At 37.2% G+C, this 14,119-nt stretch overlaps 1 protein-coding gene across 2 annotated transcripts in view; it reads left to right on the top strand.

Annotated features, from left to right (window-relative positions):
* LOC127015729 (bifunctional heparan sulfate N-deacetylase/N-sulfotransferase 3) overlaps positions 1-14,119 on the top strand; it is a 61,353-nt gene that overhangs the window by 32,473 nt on the left and 14,761 nt on the right. For both annotated transcript variants that reach the window (XM_050895869.1, XM_050895868.1), the window contains exons 5-6: positions 309-437; positions 13,574-13,756. In XM_050895869.1, coding sequence (XP_050751826.1) covers positions 309-437; positions 13,574-13,756 — 312 coding nt within the window. The remainder of the gene's footprint in view (positions 1-308; positions 438-13,573; positions 13,757-14,119) is intronic.

Genomic DNA, 14,119 nt, shown 5'->3' with positions numbered 1-14,119 from the left:
TGATTGAGCTCAATCTCCAGTTTCAAACAAAATGTGATGAATTTTTGGACTTACGATTTCACTGATAATAAAAATGTTGCTTCTTTCAGTAAGCACTGTTTATTGATCTGCTAGTATATTAATTCAGCTAGATCACTATTGACTTCTGGCAAAGTTGTGATGCCAAATCTACCCAGCAATTATCATGAAGGAACGTTATCAGTTATGTGTTACTTATCTGGCATTTATTATCTCATTAAAAGTATAAACATCTTGGTTTCATGAATTTCTCTTGAATCTTTTTTTTTTTTTTTTTTAAATAAATTCAGGTGCTTCCTAGGCAAACTTGTGGCTTATTCACTCACACAATTTTCTATAAAGAGTATCCTGGAGGCCCAAAGGAACTAGACAAAAGTATTCAAGGAGGAGAGTTGTTCTTCACAGTGGTTCTCAATCCAGTAAGTACAGTGTAATTTTGAAATGTTTTTAAAAAAATAGTTAAAGGAGAAGTTACTGAATGCTCCAAGGCTAATCAGCTGGGTCTCCCAAATAGTAATGATTAGTCACAGTGAGCTCTTCTGCTTTTTCAGTTCATTAATTTAAGATCTAATATTATGTCTGTTCTGTTAGTTGTACAAAGATAATCTCTACTTTTTTGACAACTGTTTTGTTCATAATGCAATAGTAGCAACCTTTCTTGTTCTTCTTTACTTTTGTATGAAATAAGAACCCTGAGATTTACTTTCTAAAAGAATTCAAGCGTTAAGAACTGATAGTACTATGAGACGAGTACCTCAGGTGAAGTTCCTTTTCTTGCTCTGCCAAATTCATAACCAGAAATGTTGGGAACACTCATTGGTCTGAGAAAGTTGCAAGCAAGGAGTGCTTGCGCTTAAATGTGTTTTGAGAATTTTCAGTTGCTGATTCATAATAGCTTCAAAGAAGAGATCCAAGCAAATGAACCACATGGTTAATATGTCTGCTTCACCTTTCATTTATCTTTAATGGAAGAATAAACAACAAACAAGGCTATGAAACTACACAATACTGACAGAAGAGAACAGTATAGTACTTCAAAATGGCATGGGATTAGGTCAGTTGCATCAAAACTGACCCTTTAGACAAGCTTTTAGGTGAGTTTTTGATCTGAAGTCCAAATGAAACATATAAATAAAATTTACCTGTTTTATACAAATGTAATCAGTAGGACTCATTTTTTCAGAACACCAAAGGGAAGAAAATATATTTCCACTCAAATCCTTTGGAATAATAGCCTAAATATTTTTGTGCCCTTTTTTAACCTTCCATAATTTAATGGTAGTCCAAAGGAAAAAAGCTTCTGTCAGCTACTTCAGCAATTTATATGCAGGTCTATTTTTAAAGCCTCAAATTCTTTCAGGCTACAGTTTGGGTTCTTTGAGAGCAGTTACTGTGTTTTGTTCTCCTTTTTCATGTCCACGTAGCAGAATTAGGAAATAAAACTTCACTTCTTCAGCACACATGTGGTCTCCCTTCTAGAGAAAGGCAGTAGTCCCAGTCCTAGCTTTGATGATATATATCATTTCAGGCACAGCATGTTAACAGAGGTGAGACCTGGAAAATTCCTTGGATGGAGATATTGGTACCATAGCAATGCTTTGGCAATATAGGGATTTTAACTAAGAGATACTAGCTTAACAAATGAGATTTAGACGAAGACATATAGTAACATATTGAGTCAGGACAAACTGTATTCCATATTGAAACATAGCCACAACTTAGCCAAAAACTATTTTACTGTCTTACAACGGTGGGGAAACAGCAAAATTTAGTATGGTTGCTTGAGGCATAAGCCTTTCAAATTAAAAGAATTAAGAGAGTAGAGAGGAAGACAAGATAAGCAGTGAAACAATCATGATTATTGGTATTAATCATAGAAGTTTGATCATACCTGCCTACCATCCTTCAATGTGAGTACAGTAATGTCTTTTTATGCATTACAATTAGATCTTTGATTTATGCATTGCAATGTAGACTGTATGAGCGCCTAGTTCTGAGAAATATGATATCCCCAATACAATACAGGCTAAAAGAATAGAAGTTAAATGCACTATTTTCTAAATACAACTGTAAATTGATATCAGACCAAAATTTGCCCGAGACAAATTGTTGCAATCCTTTTAAGGAGTGCCTTTGAAAAGGTGATGCATCTGGTTTTAGAAACTTTTTATAAACAGATATTTAAAGTTCTAAGCATTAGCCTGGCATGTAATCAATTTAAAGATTAGGGTTTGGATCTTTGTTTTTTAAGTATTACATGTATTCATACCATAATTTGCAAGTCAGAGTTGGGCAAAGGTTAGGCATTAAAATGAAAACTAAGTAGCTTTAAGAATTTGTCTAATTATGAAGTGGCATTTTGGATTTCATAAGCTTTCCTGCCTTGTCTTTAAAATTGCTGGGATTTCTTAATGTGAAACACCCAGCTTTTCAGAGGATGCAAAAATTCTGTTATGAGGCATTTTCTAAATGTTATTCTTCACTGATGTAAAACTATGAAGAAGAAACATTACCTAGAAATCATTATGGTGTCAGCTAAATAATATTCTCAACAATGAGTACATAAATATTTAGTTTCCAAAAATGGAAAATGTGGGTGTAAATTAAATGTAAATCTTAGCAAAGACCTTAATTACATTTCCTGGTTTAATTTGGATAACTGATTTTAAGTGAATCTAGTTTCTGAGGTGTAAGTTACTAGGCTGAGGCTTTAGAAACTGAGTACCCTACACTGAAATAAATGCCCCTAAGAATAAAGCCCAAAATTTCTTTGCAGTTTGGCTGTGTAATGGTAGCTATTCACCAGAGAGGCTCTGCTTCTTTATAGTATGCTAGATCAACCACAATCTGCAGAATAAACCACAAAAAAAAACAGGACCATATGTGCATCTGTAAGCTTTTGACATGAGAACCAGCATTATTGCCCTGTTCCCAGGGCATTGTACAGTCAGAAGCCCTGCAGGTAAGAAAAGCATCAGGAAATCCTGCTCTGCAAATGATCTCTGCTAGTTATATTTTATATGGGAACTAAGAGTTGGTTTGTTGGAGTAGCTAATCTTGTGGTTGGCAAGCTGTATTTATGTGGTATGCTTTTATATCCCCACACTTCTGGTTCGATTGCGATCTCATGGTGGCTGTAAAGTGATCTTGACAGCTATGCCCGTTGTGTTCATAAGGCATCTAGAATGCTGAAGTGCCACCAAGCTGAAAAAGAGCCTAGGTAGTACTATAACACGCTATCTACTCTTCCAATAATATTCTGTATGTCTGTCCTCCGTTAAAGATCTTGCTGACTTCAGTGGCCCTTAGGCGAGATCGTACTATATCAGGATCTTGCACAAAATGTTTTACAGGGGGAAAAAAAAAGAAGCCTTCAGCAACGCTCTATTATTAGTATACTGGCATTATTTTCCCCACATTATCGGTTGAATAATTGACTTAGATGGAGGTTGTGTGACTTGTACTAATTTAGCCAGGGAATTCTGTAGCAAAGCCACAAGGAAAACATGCATTGTAGAAGTCTTTAGTGATAAGTATCTTATCCAGTCAGACAGCTCTCTGTCTTTGTTTTATTATTTCGCGTTGTTACTGTTTTTCCTAGCACTGTACTGACTTTAAAACATTTTAGCAAGAATTTTTCCTGATAAACTTGTTAGAATCTTCAGTGACTTAAGATTCATCTATCTCTGTCTGCAATATGCAGTGAGGTTCTTGGATTAATAAAACAAATTTCTGTTAAATGTCTCTTAGAATGAAATTGTACCAGTCTCCTAAATATGTCTTATAAACGATGAAGGAAGTAAGCAATTAGATTTTGAGCTATGTATAATGATGAGGTAGGTATAGATACTGCCATCAACTGTATCATTTCGTCTCAGGTTTGCTAGTAAATCTCTATCAATACTGACAAGACTCTATCAATACTTCTGAACTGCTCTGAAAATAATTAGACCTAAGAACCAAGCCAAACTAAACATAGCTGAACTGAACATGCCTTTATAAAAACTATTTGCATATTTCTTTCTGTCTGCCACTGTATATTTTCCTCATCTGCAATTAGGAACATAAACACATATTGCTTCTTTATGAAAATATGTCCGTACTAGTTACCGGTCTGTGCCATAGTCATTGTTTCTGTAGGTAGTTGATGTGGAACATGTACAATAAAATAAGCCAAGTAAGAACTGAGACCAGAATAGTTCAAAAAGCACTAATATAATAACGTTTTCAGAGACCTAAGTTACAAATGAGCTTCTTTTATCTTGCACATGTGTTGCAATGGATTTAAGTACCAAAACTTGATTAACTGAGTAACTAAGGCTAACTATTGCAAAATTATTTGTTTGATATATAACAGTACTGTTCAATCATTAACAGGAACATAACAAATCTGGCTGTCTTGGTGAGTAGCTATACATGTTATGATAATACATATACATGAAGGCTATACACCCTTCCTCTTTCCAGGAAGAGTAAAAATTGTGACTGGAACAGGATTCTGCTAAGGACAGCACTGCATATTGCAGCATTTTCTCTAATGATGTACGTGTTCTCCCATGAGAGCAGCTATTAGAGATGAACTATTAGAGCAGCTGTTGTCAGATGAACACTTGAAATTCACTCACCTGTCCCACGGGGCTGATGGAGGCTACAGAGTAAGAGGCAAACATGTCGAACAGCTCTTGTTCTCCTTGAGGCTGCATGGGCAGCAACCTAAGTTGACGCAAATGGTGTGTTAGCTTACTCTGTGCTACGCAGACAATAGGAAAATGAGTTCACTCTTCTATGAAATAACTTGCTTACGGTTAAGCCAATTTAAAAAGGTGTTACTGCGAACAGCATGTTATATCCCGGTAACAGAAGAGAAAGGTTCCTATCTGTGAGTTTGTATATTTGGATTCCATGGAATGTACGCGAATCAATAATCTTAACATGTGGATCTGCACATTTTGCACAGCGAAGTCAGTGGGATTTTTCCCATTTCCTTCCCATTGTCATTCCCATTAGTGGGATAATACGTAGGTATATCCATGTTCCTTATTCTTTAAGGCATTGACACACTGTGGAAGGAATAGAGTGGAAAATAATGCAGTGTGTTGTATAATGAAGTTCTGGAAAACCATAATACACTGCAGACTCAATCTTATGGGCAAAACTGGAAGCAGTTGACTGAAGAGGACTACGAAAGACTGAGAAAAACTCCAATTTGAAGAGAAACAGAAAATGATAAAGATTGATTATATTTGAAGAGAGATGACAAACAGAAGCAACTATGAAATTGCACGAAGAACCTAGACAATGAACTCCTGTTACCTGTCTTGAAGCAGAAAACCAGAGGATAGCCAATTAAATGAGGATGAGAATTTGAATGAGAATTGTATCGGGATCTTCCTCCAAGGTAGTGTGTTTGACATCAAGAACTTACCAAGATTTGAAATACAGAATTAAATTTGATTGGATATTCATGCCTGTAGTAGTTGGTAAGACATGGATTCCATATAAACTTCCATGCTTTATGTAACCCTTGAAAGCAGGGAAGACTTTCATAGGGGATTGTTTTTCACACATCTCCCAGCTGTAGAGTATCCTGTACTTTCCTCATACATATCTGATACCATCTGCTTCTGTAGACAGCATGCTGCACCAGATAAACAGGCCAAACGCAGGACAGACCTACTAGTTTTATTCATTTTTTAATATGGAAAAGCCTACTGTTTTTCTAAGTGCAAAGTTTCAATAATAAACATAAAATTCATGAAGCAGATCAACAATATGAAATAGAGTATATCTCATCTGCTTTCTATCAGTTCTTTAGATTTTATTCCTAAAGTTTAATCCAATTTATTAATCTGTTTGGTTTAGTTTTCAAATGATGATGTGGAAGGTATGTTTTCTAAAATCCAAGTAATCTAGTAAACCCAATTTTTCTTAACAGAAGACTGCAACTTGGATGAGAGACATGATCTAAAACAATACTGTATGCTTCACCTTTCTGGTAGCATCAGTAAAAGTTAAGGTGTCTCAGTTTAACTTTATAGAAGGCTTACATAACCCAGTCCTAAAATATCCTTTGAACTATGGAATATACAGATCGGGAGCTCTGCTGTCCTACAAGATGAATGTTTAAGGGAAAACGGTTCATGAAAATCTTCTATACCTTTTCTGCCCCCAAGCAAAACAAACAGAACAGAATACAGTAATTGCATTAGATGCACTTACATGCACTTCCTTACAAAGTACTATGTGTCTACAGATCTAAAGAAAAGGGAAAATGCCCTGTGGAGAGGAATTTGGTGAAAGCCTTCAAATGGTTGACAGCCCAACAATGAAACTAATGTGTAGCCAGCTGTGTGTTCTCCGTATGGTTACAGCAGTACTGATCAAGAGGGAAGACTGTTAACGGTTTAGGTCCTGTGTCTGAGTGATCTTAAAATAATTGTAATCTTTGTATGCATTCAGTTCTAAGTATTATTTTCCTCTAATTTTTACCTCTCCCAAGTTACGGTGAGTAGAGCTGTTATTAAGCTAATTGACTTGCAGCAAGGGAGAAATTATCTCCTTTAGCACTGAAAATGAGAGGATTTATATGAGCATCAGCAGAACCTACTGTATCTTAATGTGACCCTGAACAAGATGAATAGTCAGGCTTTGGGACTACAGAGGAAAATACAAAAACGAAGGCATTCAGACTCATATCTTCCCTTTCTGTCTGTCCTGCTTTGCACAACTTCATATTTAATTGTACTGAGTGTGAGAAGCAGGAAAAATGACAAATGTGTTGCGAAGCACACTGATGTGCAGGTACCTCCCTGAGCTCTGATGTGTGGGGTTCATTGTAGGCATCCCACAGTAGTGCCACTGGGAGCATAGCCTGGCCTCTCCGGTGGGCTGGTTCAATTCAGCAGGCTTGGCCCACTTCATAGGTGAGTGAGAAAGGCAACACTTTCATCTCTTCCCTGTCCTCTCATGCTCATTTTAGGAACTCTTGGGAACTCCAACAATAGTTTGGGGAGTTGCCATGAATTGGGGCAGTGGAGGAAGTCAGTTTTGCCTAGCATTTTGGTTGACTGCAAAATACAAGTATTCCTTGAGTTCCTATCTGTTCTTCAAAACCCACCCGTGAATGCCAGACAGAGGCTGGTATTTTGTGGGTGGAATAGACAAAATCCTAAATGAACAGGCAGCATGGAAAGGCTGCGGAACAGACAGGATTAGCTATCTCATTAGAGGTGATTCCTTTTAACAGTGTACAATAAATGCATTGAAATTGTGGGCAATAAGAAAACTTTACCCTTCTATGATTCTATGCTTCTTCAAAATTCTCAAATGGAAAGCCTTGTACAAGTGGTTTACAGCTATTAGTGAAATAAGTCTTTTGGACGGTACTGCCAATTGGGAAATTAAGTCACAAGGGTAACGAGCAATTTACAGAGAAAGGCAAAAAAAGTTTGTGCAACAGCTGAAAATAAACTCAGGTTTCCTGACTGTCAGATTAGTAATTCAGAACTACACCAAATACATAATTTTGTTTGATCTTTTAAATCTTCCTGGGCTCCATTATATTTATAGTGGAGACACTGCTATGTAAATCAAATTCAACTAGTTGCCTTGCCGTCTTTGCAAGTGGACAGATCCATGGCATCTGTGAAACCAGCAGGACAGCCTCAGAACAAAAAAGGGAGTTGTAAGCTGGAATGTCTCTGTGGTGGAACTGAACACAGCTTTTCTGGTAGCATACAGGTCTAAAAGGAATATCTTTCAACTATTAAAAATACATATTCAGGCATAGACTGCAATCTAATTCATTATTCTATCCCTTTGTTAGTCTAATGGAGCAAAACCAGCTGTTACTGAGTCTCTGAATACCTGAAACAAAACTGTTCTGAGTAACACGGAGACAATATCAGAACTGCAAACAGAGTGTGCACAATGCCAAATTAATTGCAATATAGGTGTTCTGAGAGTTAGACATACTCTTGTGGCCTGTAAACATTTGTTCAGTAGCTAAAATATCAGCAATATACTAAATTGGTAATGCATCTGCTTCTAGTGCCTAGCAGAGATCACATAATTAATTGTCAATCATAATTTAACTTAATTTTAAAGTGTTGTGCTTAACTTCATTGAGTTGGGAGGCCTCAATGCTGCCTTTTAATGTTGTTGCACAGATTGGAGGGTGACACAGTGCCCATGACAAAAGTACCTTGATGACTGGTTTAATAGTATGAATTTATTCAGGTTGGATTGCCTGCAATAGATTTATATATGGTAAAAAAAATGAAAAATGTACCCAGTCCATAAGAAATGGTTGTTACCAATTTTTTCTTATACCAACTCTTCTAGTTCCAGATTTAAAATGCCAAAATAATAACAAATCTGTTTAACAACATCAGTGTCACTGCAAGTCTCAATCCTCCTTCCATTTCCCTAATGCTTGCCAAAGAGGGTACAGCTAACCTCTGAAAAGGGAGTCTTCGCTCTGCTCTTGGGTTACAGTCCAATCCTGACAGCTCAGTGCAGTGGTCTCCAAAGTGGGGTACGTCTACCCCAGGGGGTGGTGCAAGATGATCAATTTGGGTGTGGGAAGAAAATATTGGAACTTCAGTATTAGAAGTATATAATTTATAAATAAATATACATACATTGGGGGTGCATGCTCAAAAAATTTTTACTGATAGGTATGTGTGATCAAAAAAGTTTGGAGACCACTGGCTTAGTGGACTACTGTTCTACAGGCTTTTTACTGTTCTAGAGGCTTTTGTGCTTAATTTGTTTCACTCTGCTGTAGACATTGCCACTTCCTTTCTTTCCTGCATTATTACTGTAACTGAAACCAAATCGAAAAGTTATCCTGATGTGGTACACCGTTAAGGAGGTATAAACTGAAAAGGAGCATGAAGAAGAATAGTGAGGTGTAAGCACAACCTATTCATCTGCAACATGTTTGTGTAAAATGGAGTTTGAATATGAAGCAAGGTACATTTTGCTTATCAGGATATATGGAAGGGAGTGGGAATATTTGCAGGTTGCCCAGCACAAAGATACCCACTCTGCTGCTTTCTATCAGAGCAGCTAGTCTTGCTCACCATAAATCACTTCTGTCCCAATGTAGAAAAGCTTCATAATTCACGCTTCCAGACCTTTACAAGGAGCTTGGTAAGAAGAAGGGAAAAAAAAGAGTTTTTCCCACTATCCTTGAATGGTTCTTCTCATCCCTGTCCTTCCAAAAATAGAGACCCCTTGACTCTAGAGGGAAGAAGCCAGGAATGCAAACATGGCACAAGCCAGCAGCTGTAAGAGGGGCTTCTCACTCTTGGGAATAAAAGGGTAATGTCATTCCTTTGGGAGGCAGGCACCTTTGTTTTTGTCAGGAAAACAACTGTTATCAAGACTGTAGAAGCTTAGTTAGTAGTGTCCTTATTGTATAATTCTAATAGGTGCAGCATCCTAATAATGTTGATTTTTCAGTGATCAATATTTTTTAAAATATCCAGCCTGCTAAAATAACATCCGTCGCTAGAAGCTGGGTAACTTGTTGCATTTTTTTTTTATTTTGTGTAAGTTCTTTGTTTTCTCTATTCTTGATACATAAATTAGATCATGCTGGTTCATCTTTTCCTGATACGTGTGATTTAATAGCAGCAACTCAATCTCGGTCTCAACTCTAATTTGTTGACCTAGAAGCTATCACCTCTAATTGGGAAATGTTGTTGTTGTAGTAAGGAAATATGCAGCACAGAATGAGCATTCAAAAAGATAAAAGCTGTTTCTCCTGAGTGCTTGTCCTCATTTCCCTACAACTGTGCAGTACTAGTCAGAATTCCAAATACAATCAGGGCTTGGGAAGGAGAGCAAAAGAGAAATAGCCCTCTGCCCTTTCATTCTGGGGAAGGAGGAGTGCAGAAATGCTGAGAAGCTGAAAGGAGCCGGTCATACAGCTGCCTGTAAGGCTCTGTGAGAAGGCCAGGAGTACTCTGTGAGTACAGGAGAGCACCTTTGCTGCTCTGATCTGAAAATGTGCGGGAGCCAGAAAGGAGCTGCTGCCCAGAGGCCAGATTTAGTCCCAAACCATCATTTTAAAAATTGTCTGCATTCCATTTCAGTCCCCTTATGAAAGATACTAAATCCTGTGGAGAGTGTGCATTGAAGTGCAACCAAGATGATAGTTTGTTTATGAGGAACAGCTTAAAAGGGTTGATCCTTCTCCCACTGAGATAAAGAAAATGCTGGGATGCCTTGAAAGAAATTATTTCAGAAGAAGGCTGGAAATAATAAAATCAAATAAGCTCTTTTTAACTGAAAGGGAGGCTAAAATGCTTGTTAGAGTAAATAGAAATCCATTCACAGCTGCTCCCCTTTTGAAGAAGGAATAAAGAAATATATGAAGCTCTATTTATATTTTCAGCATTTCCCAGAGGTGCAAGATTATTGAACATTTAGTGTTATTTACTAGATCTAGTCTTCTGAGATGCCCACAAAGGATACTTTTTATATCTCCTGATCTGTGGTTTTAAGAGAATAAATCTTTTATAGCATAGCGTGCTATTAGTTGGCACAGAAAGAGTAATCATTCTCATTAATTAGAACTTGTTTCAATGAAACAGAATGTGATACAATAGAGCAAAACAAAGCATCATAACTCAATATGGAAGGCAAAAAGTAATAATTATGTTTTGTTTTGGTGTGAAACTGCACACCTGCAAATGGAAGGGTAAAGATATGAGTTTCCCTCCTTCTGCACAGCTTGGTGGGGAAGCAGAGAAGTGGGTAGCGACACGCCATCCCCTGCAGCTGGGCCAGCGCCAAGGTGAAATCCCCAAAATGGCACGTGGATATCATTTTCTCCTTGTAGCCAGGGAAACCGGAAGATCAGCTTATACATCTCTCCCAGTGCCATGGCTGCGTAGCTGTTGTCGACAAACTCGCAGGAACGCCCCTAGAGTAGGAGAGAGCGGCTGGCAGGTTGGCATCACGTACTGTAAGCCACCAGTCATAGGGATCCCTGGCGTGCAAAGTGGTCCAAGATCCTTCTCACATAAGTGTAAATGCGGCCATTGCAGCATCATGCTCCTGTTAGGCTGCTAGCTGAGCGGAAAGCAAGAGTAAGTAGTTCTCAGGTCAGATCAGGTGAATTAGGCCCTGGATCAGCAATATTTCATTGTTCTATGAAGCACAGGATTGTAGTTTGCTAATTCTACATAGGTAGGGGTAGTGATTTTACTAGGAATTTGTTTGTACAGTATCAACAGGAGGGGAAAAACTTTTGTTCAGATTTTCCTGGAAGATAGTCTCAGCTGATCTGTAATATTTTTGATGATGAAGTAAAGGACACCTTTTCTACAATATAAAGTTGTATATTAGATCAGGTATTTGGTTACACTAAGTATGGACTTCTTTACAAGATTTAGTCATTTATGTTTTAAACCAGCATTTGATCATCTTTCTTTTTGTTGTAAATAATTAACCATAAAGTATTTGACATAAAAAAAAAAACCAACTGTAAAATGGGAACTAAGTTCTTTGATATATTTTCCACCTTCATTGACACAGTTTCAAATGCTGGAAATTATTTCTGATGATACATCCAATCAATTTTTCAGCCTCTACTCTGACATTCTTAAAATTAGTGATATTCTCTTCAGGGAAAGAATAATACATACTTTCCCCAAACTAGCAATCTTTTCAAGTTCTCTTGCTTTTTCTTCCATGGCAGCGCTGTAGTTGTTGGCAGGTAAGGAGTTGCCACGTGGTGAACTGACATTATAAATGTCAGAGGTCAACCCACGTATAGGAAAGAAAGAGGCTGTCAAGAAAACAAGTTAACCTTTTTTATGGAAACCCTCTAATTGTATCTTTATTGAGAACAATGTAGTCCTATGGCTGGTCTGTTCCTGCTTTGAGATCTCAAATAAAAAAGGAAACTTGAAAAGGTTATACATTTGGCAAAATGCTTATTATTGGTTGCCCAAAGGGGGCGGGGGGTTCAATCTCGGTCCAATCTGAAAAGAAAGATTGTATCCTAATGATTTAGCAGTGTATATCTTCTAATTCTACTTGAGTCAGACAAACTGAAGCCCTTAGCTTACTTTATAAGCCAAGAGGTGTCACCAAATGACACTATTAAAACACATTTTCTGTGTCCATTCACTGCAAGTACTCTGTAGTGTTACAGTTAGGTGTTCAAAAAATAGTTCGATAGCTTTGAACGTTTTATATCAAAGGAAGCCAGTGTTTTAAATACTCTGAAACAAAAGAATACAGCTGTAGATTCCAGTTTTTCGTTCTTTTCTTTTTCCTTTTTTAAATTGAAGGCTGGAATTCCTTTACAGAAGATTAACTTCAGTTTCTGAACTAATTTCCGAACTATGGCCATGATAAGCCTTTTTCTTTTTAAAGTGGCTTACATCAAGTTTTACTTTAAATAGAAATTGCCCATTCATGGCATTAGCAGATTTATTTATAAAGAGAGTCATGTTTCTACTTTTTAAATGGAAATTAGTCTGGAGAATTTATCTTGGGAGAGTTCTCCTATTTTAAAAAAAAACTGAAAAAAAATCACTGCTAGAGAGGCAAGAGTTTGCAGATTTTAGTGTGAGAACAGACTATTTAATCAGTGAAAAATTACTTTGAAAATGGATCATTTTGCAAAACAGAGGTTTCAGTCTTCAGCCCTTCCTCAGTCCCTGACACACCATCCTTGCAGTCTGCCTACTCCTGCTCTGCTCATCAGCACAGTTTACGTGCATCCAAACATGCCCTTCCTGTGAGAAACCTTCACGGCAAGCATTGCTTCCATTGGGAGTGTGAGAGTGCAGTTGGAGCAGGGGATGTAGTGGGGAGGATTTATCTGAGTAGCAATTTCACAGTAAGGTGTTGGAAGAGCAAAATACAAGCAGCCTTACAATTCATAGGATATTGAGCTTTTTTTTTTTTAATTTGGGAGTATTTTATGCACAGTTATTTGAAAATACTCAATCAGGTTTCAAATTTTGTTTGTTTCTGCGTATGATTTGACTGTCTGCCCAGTGCTTGCAGAATAGCTTTGTAGAAGAGATGAGCTACTTATCCTATAAAACTTAGAGTTGGAGCAACAAGATTTAAATCACAGCAATAGAGATCAGCTATCCTCTTGGTCTCTGACTTATTGTACTCTTCCACAAAAACAGAATTCACATTTTTAATATTGCATTTGTATTCCACTTGAAGTAAAACTGTGGGTAAAACTGGGTTGGTTTTGCTGTATTCTCCATTAAGTAGGTTTACATAAATAGTATGTAAATATTGTACAACCCTACGGTAGGATCGCATATCCTAGTTCACATAGAGCTCATAGTACCTATTCCACAATTTTCTTCATTGATTGCATTGAGTTGACTTGAGAAGGAGGATGTAATTCAATGAAGAGCAAAGATAGTGAGTTCTACGCAAATGTGATCAAAGTCTTGCAGCTCTAAGTAAGAGCAAAATGCAAATTAAATTTATATTATCTGTGGTTACACTGCCATCTAGTGATACAAAGAGTCAATGTCTGCTTTCTTTATTTTGTTTTCTAAAGATTAGCATCTTCATGACACATTTGTCTAATTATGGAAACGACCGCCTGGGGTTATACACCTTTGTGAATCTGGCAAACTTTGTTCGTACCTGGACAAACCTGAAACTGCAAACTCTTCCTCCGGTTCAACTGGCTCACAAGTATTTTGAACTTTTCCCTGAGCAAAAGGACCCTCTCTGGCAGGTAGGCAGGCTTGCTGATGAAGAGATCAGAAAAAAATCATCTTGATGGTGTTTTTTGTGAAGTTCTTTGTTTCAGTTTCTTGTAGAGAAAAGCAGTAATTTTTTTAGATTTACCAGTTGGTCTCATAAAACAGCTTACTGAAGCTTCAGTGTACGTGATTGTTTTCCCTGTCACTTAAATCTCCATAGAAAGGTTGTGAAACTAATATGTATTAAGATGTGTAATTAAAATTATCTTTAATTCATTTTATTTGTGACTTACTTCTAGAAATATGGGAAGTGCAGGAAAGGCATGTTGTGTTATTTCTCTTCTCCTTTTGGAACTGACAGGAATGAAGCATTTGACAGAGAGATGTATATGTGT

Source organism: Gymnogyps californianus, chromosome 4 (genome assembly GCF_018139145.2).
Source record: "Gymnogyps californianus isolate 813 chromosome 4, ASM1813914v2, whole genome shotgun sequence".
Classification (NCBI taxonomy): domain Eukaryota; kingdom Metazoa; phylum Chordata; class Aves; order Accipitriformes; family Cathartidae; genus Gymnogyps; species Gymnogyps californianus.
Note: the sequence above shows the minus strand (reverse complement) of the source record. Positions and strands in the feature narration are given on the sequence as shown.